We start from the raw sequence: 18,400 nt of genomic DNA, 5'->3' as shown, positions 1-18,400 counted from the left end.
CGTGCTCCAAGTGTCGGGCCATGCACCCGAAAGCTTCAAGGGAGCGGTCCCTAAAGCTAATGGCGGCCCGGCACTCGACTCTGCATAGGTCCCGGTCTCACTCGAGAGGAAGGTCTTGAGATCGGTCGCAGAGTCATCACCACTCGTCTTCTTCGAAGTCCTCGGGTCAAGGTAAGAAGAAGACGAAGAAGTCCCATCGCTCTCTGACTTCACCCCGTCGCTCGGCCGATGGGACGCGGGACGAGCGTCCAACCACTAGGCCTCCATCCTCCGAGCCAACGTTTGGGTCGACTCCGCGCTTCCCCGAGTTTCCCGGAGCGACCCCCCGCCCAACTTAGAGTCTTACGAGGCCATGCGCCTCATCTTTGGGTGGGCTGACCCCGATACGGTGCCTTCGGGCCTAAGGGGTTCGGCTGAGGGGCCTTCGGGTTCCGTGCCGACGGCTTCGGCCCCGGCCACCGAGGTCACCTACGGATCCATGCACGGATCCACTCCGACGCCGGTCGCACCATCGAGACCTTCCCCAGCGCTGGGTCGATTATCGACGCTCCCGACATCTGTAGTGCCCACTATCGATGTCGACCCAATTCTCGTCCCTCACAACTCGGAGTCAGAGCAGCGTCGGCCGACACTGCCATCGGCTTCGGTGGGCCCTATTCACCCGAGGCCGGATTCAGACCCATTTTCCTATGGGTACGAATACGGGGAGGAATTGGAGGGGTCCCTGGACCCTTATGAATACCAGGATGACCTTACTATGGACTGGGCACAGGACTTTGGCAAAGCCAGTGGTCTGGATACTTCTCCTGACGCTGGCACGCTGTCTCCTCCTACTGTGGCTACGGTGGAGGGAGCTACTTACAGTATGGTGGTTAGTAGGGCGGCTGAGGTCCTTGAGCTACCTACTGTGGAAGTCCGGTCTAATATCCTGACGTAGGTGCTTCAGCCTGGGGCTTCTACTTCGGAACCCCTTCTCCCATTCAATGAGGCCCTCACTGATGTCCTTTTGGGTACATGCTCCAAACCCAACACAGGGGCTCCTGTGAACAGGACTATCACTCGCTGCCATCGGCCCGCGCCAAATGACCCAAAGTTCCTGTCCCAACATCCTGCGTCTGAGAGTCTTGTAATCCAGGCTACCTCTTCTTCTGGCGTGTTCCCTTCCGCACCCCCGGATAGGGAATCCAAAAGGCTGGAACAATTTGGTAAGAAGTTGTTTTCTTCCTCCAGCCTAGCACTGCGGTCTGTGAACACTGCATGTCTTTTGGGACGTTATTCCCACTCACTGTGGGATATGGTTGCGCAAGTCCTGCCGCAGATACTGGAGGAGGCCCGTGCTATCGTCTCCCAAGCAATGAAAGATGGGAGAGACGCGGCAAAGTTCACTCTCCATTGTGGGCTGGATACGACCGACTCTCGGGGCAGATCGGTTGCGATGACTGTGGCCTTATGGCGCCACGCCTGGTTACGTACTTCTGGCTTCTTGGGGGATGTCCAGCAGTCACTCATGGACATGCCCTTGGATGGCACTCGTCTCTTTGGAGACAAAGCGGACTCGGCCTTTGAGAGATTCAAGGATTCCTGGGCTACGGCTCTGTCCCTTGGTCTTTCCCACGCCACACGCCCACCACAGTCTGCTTTACATCTCTTTCGTGGACACGAAAGGGGCGCCCTGTTGCGTCCTCAACCCAGCCACTATGCCATGCATGCTGGACAGCCTATGCTTGGCCGTGGACGTGGAATCCCACATGGCCGTGGGACAGGGAACCAGAGGTCTGCCCAGTCTGCCTCTGCCCCCGCTGCAGCCTCCAAACCCAACTAGTCCGTCCCCTCACACCCACCCAGTTGGTGGCAGTATCTGCCATCACCTGCCCCACTGGGAACATATCACCACGGACGGGTGGGTTTTGCAGATCATTCGGAAGGGCTACTCCCTCTCGAATCTGCACCACCACACATGCCACCATCCTTCCATCATCTTCCGTAGGATCATTTGGTGCTTCTCCATCAGGAAGTCGTGGCTCTCTTGGCCAAGGGAGCTATAGAAAGGGTCCCTGTGCCAGAAGTAGGTCTTGGTTGTTATTCCCACTACTTTCTGATACCAAAGAAGGACAAGGGCTTACGTCCTATCCTAGATCTTCGGGACCTGAACTACTTCCTCAAGAAGGAGAAGTTCCAAATGCTCACCTTGGCTCAGGTTCTGTCTGCATTGGACCCAGGAGACTGGATGGTAGCGTTGGACTTGCAGGATGCTTATTTCCACATCCCCATCCTGCCTGCCCACAGACATTACCTACGATTCGTGGTAGGTCACGAGCACTTTCAGTTTACCGTGCTCCCTTTTGGCCTTTCAGTTTTCTTCTCCTCCTTGTTGCTCTACACCAACTTCATGAGCAGTCGCCACTGGAAATTCTAATACAGTGAAAACCTTGGGGATCCTTTGGTATTCTGAGATGACTTTTGGTTCTTATATCAATGAAGATAGTAGAGGCTCGTGGTTCAGAGACCGCCAACTCCACAGAATCCTCCACTTCCATTCAGAAGACATGCACACACCGGTGGACCCTAATAAATTCTAAACAGTTATGGAAATATCCTTTTTAATAGACTTCCCAATTTGTAGATAACCTAGCTTCAACATGTGCAAAATGTCATGGTGCATCTTAAATCTGAGATAGAAACAATGTTTCCCATTTGATTCCAGACTTACACTGAGATCCAATAAATGTCAAAATGGAGTTTAAAATTCAGCTCTTATTCCATAAATGTTTGTTCAAGGCTGAGCCTGGAAAGCTGACTCAGAACATCTTGCAGCAATGTCTTAATCACTTCCTCATTTACAGTGACTTGTCTTTATTGATCATTACCAGACCCAAATGGAAGAGACCCAGGGATTCTCTGTCCCAGGGACTGAAAGCTTGAAACTCAGTCTCCCGTGGTTTTAGAAAAAAAAATTAAATGCTGGGATTTCTGCTACCTACGGATTCTCGTCTGCCCTTGCCTGGTCACTTCAACCACACCTGGATATAATTTGATCAGCTTAGTGCATATAATAAATAAATGGACTCGGGGTTACACATTTTTCCCAAATTGGGCGAGGGATGTGGATATAGAACTGAATGTAAAACGTCCTCAGTAAATATTATAATGAGCTGCAAAAACATCCAACTGCCTTTGATCAATGTTTTATGAGAATCCTCACAAAATGTACAAAGTGACCCCAGCATTAACTCATTGTGCAGATGATATACCCAGCACTACAGGATGCATACACCTGTTGATCCTCTGTCTCTTGGTTCAGGGATGGTGGATGGAAATCACAGAATAAATAATGTAAGTATCATACAGTTGTACAGACAATTGAAGGTGTGAAGGCTAAATGATATTTAAACCATAACAAATGTTAAACAAACTACGTCATCTCAAGGAACAGGAAACATAAATAGCAAGCTGAACCAGCATTTGCAAATGCAACAGATTTTACCTCACTCCAAAACCTGGGCATTGGCAAAAGAAGTCCTGGATTTTTTTAGACAAAGCTGGCTAAGTCTGCAAGTAAATGTACATATTACATGTAATTTACATTTCTGCCTTGGAACCATCATACCAAGGCTACACACAGTATGTCAGGTGGGACCATCATTAGGCCAGGGTCAGCATTATGTCAGGGTCGGCACCATCATGCTATGGATGCCCATAAAAGGCCATGATTTATAATCCTACTTCAGGGGCACTAATATGGTAGGCCTAACTGCCAGACTAACATGGACGCCGACATTATATCAAGATTTAACACCACAGTGCTAGAACCAAGGATGGCCACAGTATGCCAATAATTGCAAACAATGTGCCTGCATCAACTTTATGCCAGGTTTTGGCACCTTGTTGCAGAGGACGCCCACGATGTACTAACAACACCATTCTGCAAGGACTGCATTATACCACGGGTGCGCACAATATGTAAAGAATAACTACCAGTCTGTCTCGACTAAGTGAAGGTGGCGTATTCCTTTTTAAAACTATAAGGGATTTGTTTGCTAAATGTTTTTATAAGGACTGCCCCCACTAGGCTATGGATACTGTATTTTTAACAGCGTGTTGCCTCTTACAGCAGCCCTGGATACTTTGGCATGGCTGTGCAGTATGTGCCTTATTTACCAATTTCAAAAAAATTGGTAAAATAAAAAAAAAATTGGACTGGTATTCTCTTTGTCAAAGGAAAAGTCTCAAACTCCTAAATTCGGTTATTAAGTTTTCATTGTTACAATTTGCGGTTTTCAAAATATATTAAGAGGAATTCCCGCTCAACTACGAGGACATTTACAAAATATCAAATGTGAAAAAAACATCGACCACCAACTGAATTTGAAAGCTGCTGTGCCGTTTGTGAATCCTTTACAGTGTAGATAAATGATTTGCTCCAATTGCTTGCACGGACAGACAAAAGTGGTTTTTCTTGTGACAATTCCGAATTAGGGCCCATATACTTACGAAGTTGACAGACTCTTGGAAATGGTCTTAAGGGAGTGGAGAAGAAAGACAGGGGTTATGATGCTTCTATGCTTTCCCTTATTTCCTCGATTTTAGGGCGCTCCCTTGGTGTGTCCTTCTTGCCCGCTCCTTTATGTTCCTCACTGTTTCCCACCCTCCTGAAGCTTCTTTATGCCGGGGTGTTCCTAAGGACTTTCAATAGTCAGCCTTGTGCTTCATTTGTGGTTGCAGGTAGTGGGCCAGTATGAGGTTATGGGTCTGCTAGCTTTGGTTCTGCAATCAGCTTTTCACAGGAACCTCTCTCTTGTGATACCGCTGTCTTCCTTAATTCTGTCTGGCTGGCAAACTGCACCGAAAGAAAACAGCTCTGCTGAAACGTATGCCTACAAATAAAAGGCTTCTATTTGAAAGGACAACCTCCTGTCAAAACTTGCAATATCCATAACGTTTTGGGTTCAGCACCAGCATTATGCCAAAGAGAGAGGAGCATGCAATGAATGCCCATAATGGGCCAGGAATTACAGGCAACATGCCAGGGCCAACAATATGCCCACAACTGGCCAAGAAAGGCCACCACTGTGCAAAGATCAGCTTTGTACCAAAGAAATTATGCCATGGTTACCCATATATTGACAAAAAATACTACCATTTTGCGAGGGTCAGCATTTGAGCAGGGCGTGGGCATTGGGCATCATGCCACGGATAACCACAAGCTGCCACGAAATTAAAGGCAATGTCCGCAGATATCACAATGAGATAAGGCTTTCCTGGAGGTTTAAACCTGTGAAAAGGTCAGCGCTGCTTTGAATGGTAACACAGCCTAGGTTTGTGGCTTTCAAAATTTGAATTGTTCTTCAGTTTTCAAGAGTCAGCCACAGAACAGAAATAGATTACTCTAGCTTTAATGGAAGTAAAACATCATGAACTATATGAACTGTTGAATGAACATAGATTATCTCACTGAAAAGCGACCAGTATTTTACTGCTAAATGATGTCTGAAAAAAAAATGAAACATTCTATATCTACTACTATGACACTCTGGGCAAAACATTACTTCCGTTGGATAACCTGACTGCCTGCCACAACGCAGCCAGGGGAAAAATCTATTTTTTAATGATGGGAATGACTATTTTCTACCCCCGTGTTCAATACTCTATAGAGAAAGGAACTTGCTGACGATAAGGCTTTGTTGGGGTAGGAGGTATGTTCAAGGTAGTGCTTAATTTGGGTTTGTTGCTTCCATTGCGGAGCACAGGCACTTATTTTTTAGGTCCGGTACTTATTTTTCTGCCTCAAGCATTTACTGCAAGCAAAATACACATATGGGAAAGACGGATGAAGAGAACAAGACATTTGCAACGCAATGGTTATCGCATTTGCTCAAGTTAGAGCTATTAGTGTTGTAAACTTCTAACCGGACTTGTCTTGCCACATAAATTGAAAAAGAAAAGTGATACAGTTTCACATAAGCGAGCTGATTGAAAGCATCAGCGTGAAGCAGCACACAAAATAAAACAAGCATTTGCAATGCAATGGGTCTCGCATTACATCGAGTTAGAGCTATTAGCGTTATAAACGCCTAATCGGACTTTTCTTGCCACATTAAATTAAAACACAAAAAACAAGAGTGATAGCGCTGTGTATAACACACCACGATCGCGCTGCGGAGTAAAGAGAAAAAGTAGTCCAGAAACCATATGGAAAACATAAAGCCTCGTAGGTTTCCTGTAGTTTACCGGTGCCCTCGAGTAGGGCTAAACACTGGAAAAGGAATGACGTATGCATGCCTTTCACGAATGAAAACAAGCGGATTTTAAAAGGCAAGCCCACGAACCAATGAAAGTGACTGATGTAACATGGGTGTGGTTAAAATCCCCCTAAAGGGATTAGAAGAGGGACAGAGCGCTTTGTGCTTGCCCCTAAAAAGTAGTTCACTCGCAGTCAAACGTATCGGCAAAAGTGCAATTAGCCCTTGCTAGCGCAGGTGTATTAATAAAAATTAATAATGAGTGTTTGTGTATTCTGAATGTATAAGTTACTTACCTTCGGTAACAAAATATCTGGAAGAAACATATTCTAGTTGCAGATTCCTTACCATAGAATTTTCCCCCCGGCGTCAGACTGGATCCGGCGATTTTTCTTCGAGCAATACCCTTGCGCATCGGTAGGTGGTGTTGGTCAACTCCGCAGGCGTCGCGGTCGCCGTGATGACGTCAGGAGTAGTACATAGACGCCGCCCTCGAGCAGTGACGTCAGTTTCTTTTAACGACTTTCCACGCCAGAGCCGCTAAGAACACGGAGATTGGTGCGCCAGAGCTAAGGACCTGAAAGAGGGAATCCCTGTCCCTAGAAATCAGTTCACAAGCAGGGAGGGTGGGTGGGGGGGTAAGGAATCTGCAACTAGAATATGTCTCTACCAGATATTTCGTTACCAAAGGTAAGTAACTTATACATCTGATAGAGACTTCTAGTTGCAGATTCCTTACCTTGGAATAGATACCCACGCAATACCATCCTCGGTGGTGGGCTGCGAGACTATATCATACTAGAAAGTCCTGCAGGACCGAACGACCAAAGTAGCCGTCTCGACGGACCTGACTATCCAGGCAGTAATGCTTAGCAAGCATGTGCAGGGATGCCCACGTAGCTGCCTGACAGATATCCAAGACAGGAACTCCGTGTGCTAACGCAGTGGATGCAGCAGTTGCTCTGGTAGAATGAGCCCGCAAGCCTTCAGGAGGTTGCTTTTTAGCCAAACCATAGCACATTTTGATGCAAAGAAGCGCCCATCGAGAGATGGTACGCTTTTGCATCGCCTTCCCTTTCTTCGCACCCACATAGCCAACAAAGAGTTGATTGTCCACCCCGAAATCTTTAGTACGATTGAGGTAGAACGCAAACACTCTTTTTGGGTCCAGACGGTGGAGTCTCTCCTCCTCATAGGAAGGATGTGGGGGTGCGTAGAAGGTAGGCAAAGTGATGGACTGGCCTACATGAAATGGTGTAACCACCTTAGGAAGGAAGGAAGGTCTAGTGTGTAACACCACTTTGTCAGGGTGTACAGACAAGTATGGAGGCTTTGAAGAAAGGGCCTGAAGCTCACTCACCCTGCGAGCAGAGGTGATAGCGATGAGAAAGACAGTTTTGAATGTGAGGAGCTGCAAGGGACAGTTATGCATTGGCTCAAAGGGGGTATACATCAAGTAAGTACAAGATTAAGATTCCACTGAGGCATGATGAAGGGAGTGGGAGGAAATAAGTGGGTGAGCCCTTTTAAGAACCTACTCACAATAGGACATTTAAAGAGTGAGGGCTGATCAGGAAGCCTAAGAAAGGCGGAAATGGTAGACAAATACCCTTTAAGGGTGCCCAATGCAGACCCCTGCAGGGCTAAAGAAAGAATGAACAGAAGAACCTCTGAAAGAGGGGGGTCAACATATTTGTTGGTACACCATGCCACAAATTTATTCCGACAGGCGTATACAGTTTTAGTCGATGGATGCCTGGCTGCCAAGATAACATTACAGACTTCGGGTGGAAGGGCAAATGCTGTCAACTGTTGCCGCTCAATCTCCACGCATGAAGGCGGAGGTTGGACAGGTTTGGGTGGATGACCGTCCCATGCTGCTGCGACAGAAGATCCACCGAAGCGGCAGTCTGAGTGGAGGATCGATGGACATGCTCAATAGCTCTGGATACCACACTCTTCGAACCCAGTCCGGAGCCACCAAGATAACTTGGGCCCGGTCGTACTTGATTTTCCTGAGAACTCTGGGCAGAAGAGGGATAGGTGGGAAAGCTTAAAGGAGGCCGGAGCTCCACTCGAGACGAAAAGCATCTCTGAGCGAGTGCCGCCTTGGAAACTCCAACGCGCAAAACAGCTGACACTGCACGTTCTCTGCGGAGGTGAACAGATCTAACCAAGGCTCTCCCCACTTGAGAAAGAGACCTTGAACCACCTCCAGATGGAGATGTCATTTGTGATCGACAGTGCGTCTGCGGCTGAGTTCGTCTGCTCTGGCGTTGAGAGAGCCTGCCAGATGTTGAACCATCAGGGTAATGCCCTGATGTTCCAGCCATGTCCAGAGGCGTAGTGCCTCCTGACAAAGGGTCCAGGACCCTACCCCGCCTTGTTTGTTGGAGTACCACATGGGGGTAGTGTTGTCCGTGAACACCTGCACCACTTTCCCTTTGAGAGAGGGAAGGAATGCTTTCACTGCAAGCCTGATCGCCTGGAGCTCCAGCATATTTATGTGGAGTCCCGACTCTGCCGGAGACCAGAGGCCTCTGATCCCCGCCTCTCCCATCTGGCCGCCCCACCCCAGAAGTGACGCATCTGTCACTATAGAGAGATCTGGTTGGGGACGGGAGAGGGATCGCCGTTGACCCAATTGGGATTCGAAAGTCACCACTGCAGGTCTTTCGCAGTCCCCTCCGAGATCTGGACCATGTCGGAGAGATTTCCCTGATGCTGCGCCCACTGGAACTTCAGGTCACACTGCAGAGCCCGCATATGCCACCTGGCATGTGTTACTAGCAGGATGCAGGAGGCCATGAGGCCCAGCAGCCTCAGAGTCAGTCTCACTGAAACCCAAGACCAAGGCTTAAAGATCGGAATCATAGCCTGAATGTCTGGGACTCGCTTTTCGGGAGGATAAGCCCAAAACTGCACTGTGTCCAGAACAGCCCTGATGAAAGGGAGCATCTGAGAGGGAGTCAGGTGTGACTTTGGCACGTTTATAGTGAACCCCAGCTGGTGCAGGAGGTTCACCGTAGTCTGAAGGTGGGAGACAACTGTCAGGGGCGAAGGCGCCTTCAACAGCCAGTCGTCTAGGTAGGGGAAGACTGAGACCCCCAACCTGCGCAGATAAGCTGCAACCACCGCCATCACTTTCGTGAACACCCGAGGGGCACTCCGCAGGAACTGAGTTTAATTCATATACATATGACACCCAATTCCAACTGGAGGTGTTGGATCAATATAATTGTTTTGCCAAGCTGAACTAAAGTCACACAGATGTAATGAACTGGGGCCACAAACAGTTATATTGAATAATATAGGGAATAATAATCATTGAGAGACATTCCATTTATTGTTACACAGCTATGAAATCAAGGTTTCAAGCTTAGCACATTGAGTGCATGAATCCAGAAATGTTAAATCATAGGCTCCAGAAATGCTCAAGTAGGAGAAAGCGGTTAATTGTGTCAAAATCGGCTGAATGGTTCTGCAAGACTGTCAATGAAAGTCCCTCCTGATCTTCAGCGGGTCGTTGCTTTTGCTAGATATCCTTTAAAGATGTCATGGTCCCAAGTTTTTGGTGAAAAGCAGATAAGCAGAAATCCAAACAGTCTGCAAGCGAACACATACTACATTTTCCAGGATCTTATTCTTCCACAACATTCCTGGAAAATTCTGTAATTGTATGCATGGAACATTCCATTCTAAAGTCTGCATTTTTCTGCAGCACTATATTGATTGCTTTTCTAAAAAAAAAAAGTTGGGCTCATAACATTGGCCGAAAAAGATTAATTAGTTTGGTCATGAAAGTTGCAAAAATCTCAGCATGAGTTAGAAATCACTTACATAAGCTTCAGCAAATAATACTGAATCGGTGATTGAGTATTGGCTTGTAGTTGAGTCACACAATACTCAAAGAGTTCTGAAGGCTTGGACCATCTTGATAAAGAAGGTGTTTATTGCTTACGCCGGTTCTTGGGAACCTTTAATCTCTGTTTCTAGTGCAGAGGACAAAAGAAAACTGAAAAGTCTGAAAGATTTCCTATGGTTTGTACATGAGAGTTAAGATTTTATTTTTGGGTAGGAATTTTTAGCTCAAACATCCCTTTTTTTTTTTAAGTGTTGGAGCCCATTTTCTATGAAGATAGACTAGTTCCATTTTAAGATACTCCTCATCTGCTTTCCAGATGGGGACATCCTTTCATGAGAGCAGTTATACCATCTTGACACCAGGGATTATTTTTACACTTACTCAGACAATGCTAATTAGCTGCTAATTAATTACAAAGTTAATCCGAAAATATTATACATTGATTTGCTTGTTCAGTGTATTCTGAGAAGAAATGATATGAGTCAAAGCCTTTAAGGCTGACCTAAAACAGAAGTAAACCAGCTTTTTCTTCCATTGGAAAATTGAGAAAAGATGGCTTTGTGATTGAATTGCCTCCATTTTATATGTGCATGCTAAAAGATGATCTGACCAGAGAATTAGAAAAGTCTGAATCATATGGACATCTACTTCCCTAAAGAAAATCGGATCTAAGTTGTATGAGTCGCTGAATACTTCTGTCAAATTGAACACATTGGCTAGCAAAGAAACGCTACTAGCTGAGGAGGATGGAGACAGACCCACCAAACATTAAAGTCCTCGACCTGAAGGTAGTGAGGGACACCAATAAGGCACAGCCTTAGATTCTTGGGCCCGAAAAGGGGCCACAAACACTTTACATAAAAAAAAAAAAAGTTCAGAAAATTGATTACCATTACCTCATTATACCAAATTGTCTAAGACAGGAATTCACCATGTTTGTAATTGTCGGTGAGTTTTTCCAGTTAATACATTTGATTAATTGGGCGGCCTCCTCCTGTTGTTGTGGTCCTATTACAAATAGTAATCAAAGGAGGGTAATGAAAGATGAAAAAAAGACACTGGTTGCTAAGATTTTAATTAAAAATAGATACTAAGGATGCACATTCCTAGCTAAGTTTCCAATGTGACTTGAACAGTAAGTTTTAATAAGTGCACAGTTAATTTGTGAGATTGTTTTACAAGTGGTTATAATAGGAGCAAAAGCTTCACTGGCAATATCATAAATCAGCTTGAAGACAGTGCACCCTTCAGTTACACTGAAGTGTTTGTCAACTCCTCACGGTCACATTTAATGGTCAGAGCTCTATACATTTTGGAACCTTAATAAATAAACCTCTAGGGTGCTTACTTGTAGGGTCACTTGACAGTATTTGAGAGCTGAGATCAATAAGGCAGGAGACGTTGTGGACATGGGGACGTAAATGCTGTTCCATGGCTAAACAGGCTCAAACAAGCTTTGCGTAGGAGTTCTGTACCTGTGCACCCCGTTTGATGCTTGAAGGTTCCACAGGTGATATGATCGCTGAACACCAGCCTAGAGAGACGGTCGCTATAGTTCCACTCTGCTTAGGAGTTCCATGAATAAGTACAGAAAAAGCAAACACAGAAATATAGATTTATGTATTCCAAGAGAAGACAAAACGGAATTGTGGACATATCAACTTGCAAAGCAGAATAAGAAAGATCAGAAAAGAAAAGTTGCATGCAAAAGCAAATCTACATAAACACTATCAGAAACATTATGAAATAAACTATAAGAAAAATGGTGGTCAGTTGGAGGCAAAGAGAAAGCATCTTTGTCCACTATGCAAGTGAGATACAGCTGGGTTTAGTCACTCAGTTAAAAGATGGCCTCCCCATGAGGAGGATTCCAACACACAGCAAGACTTTAGTTGTAACAGATGATGGAAATAAGAAAATGTTTTCTGTTCTAATTGTCCGCAAGCAGTGTTAAAAACTCAAGAGGGATTTCATTGAATATCACAGTGGTCAAAATAGACTCGTATAATTCGAAAGTTTTGCTTGTTGAAAGTTTTACCGCTTACATAGTATTTTAGATGGTTCTCTTGGTTTCTCACCTCATGAGAGTAAGCTATGTAATAGCTAGTTGACTACAACCTTTCCAATGACTCCTTTTGTTGTGATTAATAATTTTACTCAGTGCTTACTGCTTGTCTATGTATGTATGTATGTATGTATGTATTATTCATTCTGGGGTTTTATAGAGTGCTAAACTCCACCAAGACCACTGGAGTAGAAAGAACAAAAAGCAATAACAATTTGTGAGAACATAAGAGTTGAAGTCTAGGTGAGTGCCTAGGATTAACTTAGAAGTGATATTCGTGAGCTGCTCCCAAAGGAGCCTTGAATGTAGATGAAAGTTTGATTTTCAGGAGTTTCCTGAACAAATCTTCAATTCAGTGGACCTGATTCACAAAGATTAACTTACACTTTTGTGTGAGTTTAATATTTTTTGTTGTGTTATTGATGAACTCTGAGTTAATAGTAAGTTTACAATGGTGGAGATTCCACAGTCGGGGTTGAGAACTCCACACATACAAAGATAGGACAGGCCTATACACCCCGGCTGCGGAGTCTCCGTAGTCGTAAACTTACTTTTAACTCTGAGTATGTAAACAACAAATAAACAATAAACTAACACCAAAGTGTGAGTTTAACTTTGCGAACCAGGCCCCCAGAGTGGGGCTAAGACCGTTCCACAATTTTAGACATGGGACCTGCAGTGGCCTTCCCTCATCCTTAACCTTCCCTCATACTTAAGTCTTTTAAATGGGCATTATTTATTAATCAGATTGGCTTATGAAGGGTGAAGGTTTCTGGATGTAGCATAGTAGCATGCCAGTTATGAAGCTAGTCAAATCCTCACCCATTAACATCTGTGCATAATGCATAGAGTTTTGAATCACTTTATTGTGAATTCAACCAGGTGGGAGTTGGGGCTAGCTTAAGGTGGTCCAATTTTTGTAAATACAGCCAATTTTCTGGCTGCCTGATCTTGAATACATTCCAGCATGGCAAGGATTTATTTTTTGTCTCACAGCAAGGAAGACTGTTACATGTGTAATTTATAGTCTGGTTAGTTTGGAGGAGTGGAAAGATTTTCAAGAGAAGATGTTTGAAAGTTAGTTCCCTTGACCACTAAGTTGATCTGCAGAGCAAAGTTAAGGGCTAATTTGATTCCCAGATTTCTGGTCTGTTGAGAAGAGGTGAAAGGGGTGTCCTGGTTAGAAGGCCAGTTGAAAGGAAATTACTCTAATCCATGCACCTTTTATGATTAGAACATAAATCTTTGATCCATTCACACAAAGAGAACTTTCCTTCTTCTGACACTAGATATGTTCTAGGCACTCAGTAATGCTGGCACAACTGTCTTTGTTGTTTCAGAGATGGATGTGTGCTTGGGCATCAGCTGCGTACTTTTGAAACTTTACCGATAATGGCCCTGATGAAAGGGAAGTATGTAGATGTTAATGCTGTCAAGTCCAAAAAGTGCACTTGAAAGTAATTTAACTGTTAATAATCACTAAATCAGTGGTTCCAAACCTGTCATCCGGGGCCCTGTGGTGGTCCAAGAGGCCTCCTCAGGGGGTCCATGACTGCTTAGAAAATGAACTAATTTTAACAGATTAATAAAGTGCATTTAAATAAAGTGTCTAAATGTACAACTGAAACTTTTGAACTGTACTACTGTAAATGTCAAGGAATTTGAAATTGCAGGTTAAAAAATAAATTAGTATCCTTTGATTGATTCATTGGAGCAGTGCAGGTGCATCAAACAGAATATAGTGCCGACAATGTGTTGCTTCAATTTTAGAAAAGTTCCAACCTTCCTATTCATTTTTATTTTTTTTATTTTATTTGTGTGCAAACTAAATAATATGTTACCATTTTTGTATGTGTTTGATGGAATGCTTGTTTCTGTATTTTTTGTGTATTGTTTTGCGGTTCAAATTATTGACATTGTTTAGGGCTGGGTCCCCGGCTTCCATTAATGACTCAGAGGAGGGGGGGTCCCCGGATTGCCATTATGATTCAGTGGCTGTGCCCGGGCTCCAGTAGTGGTAAAGTTGGGGTCCATGGAAGTCAAAAGGTTGGGAACCACTGAACTAAATTATTATTATTCAACATGCTGTCCTGGTGTGTTTTCCATGCAATGCACACTCAGAAAATTGCTGATTGCAAGACACTCTTCCCTTCTCTTCACTCTGATGGCATTTGCATAGTCCGGTTTGAATCTATGAGCACTCCACCCTTGTCTGAAGGTATTGTTTGGTGTTTTGAACACTAGAGCACTGTTTTTGTGTTGCACGTGTCATGTTTTTGTACACAAGGCAGTGGTAATAGTATGATTGTGCGATATGTACGCTGCTCAGGATGCTGGCATAATCATTTTGTAATGATGAATTGACTGTCTGATGTTGTATGAAGCTATCTATGAGCGTGCTGCTGTTGTACATTGGAATGTGGCAATTTACCTTGGTTACTTTAGTTTTTGAGCACCTGAGCACATGTTTTCTTTTACTTTGTACACAAGATCAATTTTAGGGGTGACGCATGCATGATTTTACAGTGTATTCACATTTTATGGTTCAATCAGTCAGTATTTGTAAAGCGCGGCTACTCACCCGTGAGTGTCTCAAGGTGCTGAGGGGAACGGAGGGGCCTCATCCGAAGAGCCACATCTTGAGACCTGATAAGATGGTGAGCGACGGGCTTTGCTGCAGTGTAGGTGAAGGAGCGTCCTCCAGCGGTGGTTTTACTGATGCGAGGGATGGTGGCCAGGGCCATCTGGGCAGAGCGGAGGGATCTGGCAGGGGTGTGGAAGGAGACACAGTGGTTCAGGTAGGCTGGTCCTGCATTGTATATGGCCTTGTATGTGTGGGTGAGAAGCTTGAAGGTGATTCGCTTCTCGACTGGTAACCAGTGGAGGGTCCTCCGGTGTTGGAAGATGTGTTCTCGGCGAGGGAGGTCCAGAATGAGTCTGGCGGCGGCGGCGTTCTGGATGAGTTGTAGGTTTTTTTATGTTGTTGGTTGAGGTGACGGTGTAGAGGGCGCTGCCATAGTCAAGCTTGCTAGTGACTAAGGCGTGGGTGACTGTGCTGCGACAGTCTGCTGGGATCCATCTGAAAATCTTCTGAAGTTTGCGGAGTGTGCCAGCAGGAGGAGGCAACAGATTTAACCTGCTTGGTGGGTGTACATTTTGCTTCTATCTATATACAATATAACACGTAGGCATTTTCATGTTTTTTTTTTTTTTTTAAACTGGTGGCGTACTAGATGGCAGTGATGAAGGGTCTTTGACCCAAAATGGCTTGGGATCTGTTAAGTTTGTCGTTAGATAATAGTGATACCATATATTGTTGACATTTCACTGTGAAGTTTTTGTTTCTACATCAGTGCAGTGGATTATTGCTAATCATGTGAAAATGCAAAAAGCAATGAATGATGATTGATTATGCGATTTTTAAACAACTCTGCATGAATTCACTTTGGAACGAAGTACTTCGTTTAAGTCTGTTGGAATTACGATATAAATCGTGGGACGTACTTGCACTGTCTTGCAATCAGCAATTTTCTTTAGAAGCATGTAGATGTAATTGTATAGACCAGAGAGGCAGGACCCTAGCTAGCATCTGTTTTGCATTTGACAGGCCAATGAGACAATACTATATCTATTTTTTTCTTCAGTTCAAGGCCTGTATGTTGTAGTCAGTCTGTCCAACAGGGTGGTGTGGTCGATCATGTCCTAGACAGCTAAGAAGTCAAGGAGGATCAAAGCCACTTGTTGACTCATCTGGGGTGACCAGGGTACCGCTTCTCTAGCATTTGCAAATTCCGATTCTGTGTCTTGGGTAGTTTAAGTGATGATGATCTCAAAGTACTCCTGCAGTTGTTTGGTGACTTCTATTTCCAGGGTTCTGCTTGTGTTTGGGAGGCTTGAAATGTTCTGTAGAGGGCAATCTTGGTTGCATGTTTATAAGACTCAGGCTCTTTTCCATTTAGCAGAGGAGAGTTTAATTATGCTTGCAATGTCAGCTGTAAGGGATTGGAGAACTTTCTTCATAAGCACAACTGGGCAATGTTTTACTAGGACTTTGGAGGTTTTGATTTTTGTGGCAAGTTTATGTATAACTTTCTTTTCCAGCAGTTTGAAAAGAGAATAAAGAAGATTGGAGTTAAATGGGGTATTGCGTGTTGCCATACATCAAGTCGCGGACCGAGCTTTTCTGAATATTTCAAGAAGTTTACCTTTGGTGCAACTAAAACATGTAATTACATTGAATGGGTGTTCCATCTGCATAGAATATTCAAAGAGTAGCAGTTAAAAGACAAAGCAATTACCAGTTTCTGCCAGTGCCCTGGTTGGTGTAAAATAAAGCATTCGTAAAAAAATATTTAAAAATAATTCTGTAACATTGATTCCATACAATATATTTTATCTCAACCACTTTACAGCAATTCTCAATCTCTTTCAAAATGTAGAGATTTAACCTTCTTTCAGTTCAGTTATTTTTTTGTTCCTATTTCCATAATGTTTAAATATCTTGTTTTAGGAGGCAGTAAACCCTACTAATCCCCCTTTTAGATATATTATGTAGTTGCCATTGTCACTGTGTAGTTGTGGTTCTGGTCTGATGGTGTTTCCATTGAAAAATGTATTTTTTGATCTACTTATACCTTTTGACCCAGTGGACGGATTTCTACCAAATGTGACACCTCCTTCCTCAGCAAGTTTTGTGAGGGTGTGTGTGTGAAAAATAAGTAATTTCCTAATTTTAGCAAGTCATGACTCCTAAATCCTGCTAATCAAGTTTTGAATGTTTTTACAAAATGTGATTAGCTGGTTTAAGGCTGAAAATGATTCTGCTCCAAGTTGTGTGCTGTGAAAAAGCCTTTTCAAAAAGCATGGGTGGGAGAGGGAAACCCCAAAGTTGACCGACCCTACGGCAGTGGTCTGGGGCACCCAAACACAATAGAAAGCACATCTGCGAAAAAAGTCTGATAAATATGACTTGAGTGGGCTTTTGAGGCTGGATTAGACTGAAACTCACGAGTCAGGCAGACAGTGTAAATACAATAAAAATCACAAACAAAGCCAAACACTTTGAGTATCTGGCTTTGCATGGGGGGGGGGAGGAAGGACGAAACACAAGTTTTAACATATGTATATAAATAAATACAAGGTATTTTATAATGCCTAAACAAACACACACACACTAATGCTTCATAGATCTATATAGATACATGTATATTAACATTTACAATAGTACCCCACGCATATTGATATTAAATATTTAATTTGTTTCATTTCTTTTAGATCGAAAAAATACTTTAGCTCTCATAATTACACAAGTGCAAATATTTAATATTACATTAATAAATTAATTAGCTTCAAAATTAACTTTAATACATTCATTTCATCTATTTTAATGTTAAATTAATACTAATCAATGTATTAACCTTCTATGTAAAAGACTTCCTGTGTAAAGGTAGGAAACTATACCTGCAATATAGTAACTCATGACGTACTTACCGCAGTGCAATGTCTCCATATGTAAATATGCAAAAGTAAAAGTAGCACATATCATACACTGGCAGTAGTTTAACCAGTATCTTGCCAAACATTTTAAAATTCGAAGAAAAATGTGTTAGCACATTTACGGTACAGTAAGCTGATCGGGCACCAAGACCTAAATTAAAAGCAATAATTAATGTTGAACTGTTCTTAGGAAAGCTCACAAAGTAGGCTCTGTTCTTCAGACAGTTACAATTAGTTGGACTGCAGTCGGATCTAGAGTCAAAATGTTTTCTTTTTTTCTCTTTCAGCCAAGAAGACCAAAAAACAAGTTTTTGTCAGCTACAATCTTCCAAATACAGATGGCAACTTGGCACTGCTCGTAGAAAACCGAATCAAGCAAGAAATGGAGACGTTCCCTGAAAAGTTTTGAAATAGTGTAATTAGTCTTTTTCTTATAGTAATACAATTAAAACAGATAAACCTCTTTACTGATTGTGCCACTTATTTCTTAAGTAGGAATATCTGTGGATTTTGCTGGCCTGTAAATACAGCCAGCTGTATCAATAGGGATTTTCTTGAACATGCATATTCCCAAAGGTAGTGGCTTCATAAACACATTGGAGTCATACTATTGTCCTAGAATATTGTCCATTGTGACGGACTGTCTCCTTAACAACAGGCTCGCTGTGCAGCGCTTTTATTGAACACTTGTATTTCTGGAAGCGGACCCATTTTTCACTATTTACTTCCCTTCCA

At 43.5% G+C, this 18,400-nt stretch overlaps 1 protein-coding gene across 1 annotated transcript in view; it reads left to right on the top strand.

Annotated features, from left to right (window-relative positions):
- The window catches only part of PSMG4 (proteasome assembly chaperone 4), a 71,105-nt gene extending 52,977 nt beyond the window's left edge, over positions 1-18,128 (top strand). The window contains exon 3 of the mRNA XM_069217719.1: positions 17,953-18,128. Within this exon, the coding sequence (XP_069073820.1) occupies positions 17,953-18,074 (122 nt within the window). The 3' untranslated portion in view covers positions 18,075-18,128. The remainder of the gene's footprint in view (positions 1-17,952) is intronic.
- Positions 18,129-18,400: the final 272 nt, after the last annotated feature.

Source organism: Pleurodeles waltl, chromosome 2_1, assembly GCF_031143425.1.
Source record: "Pleurodeles waltl isolate 20211129_DDA chromosome 2_1, aPleWal1.hap1.20221129, whole genome shotgun sequence".
NCBI lineage: Eukaryota > Metazoa > Chordata > Amphibia > Caudata > Salamandridae > Pleurodeles > Pleurodeles waltl.
This window is presented reverse-complemented; position numbering and strand designations above follow the sequence as displayed.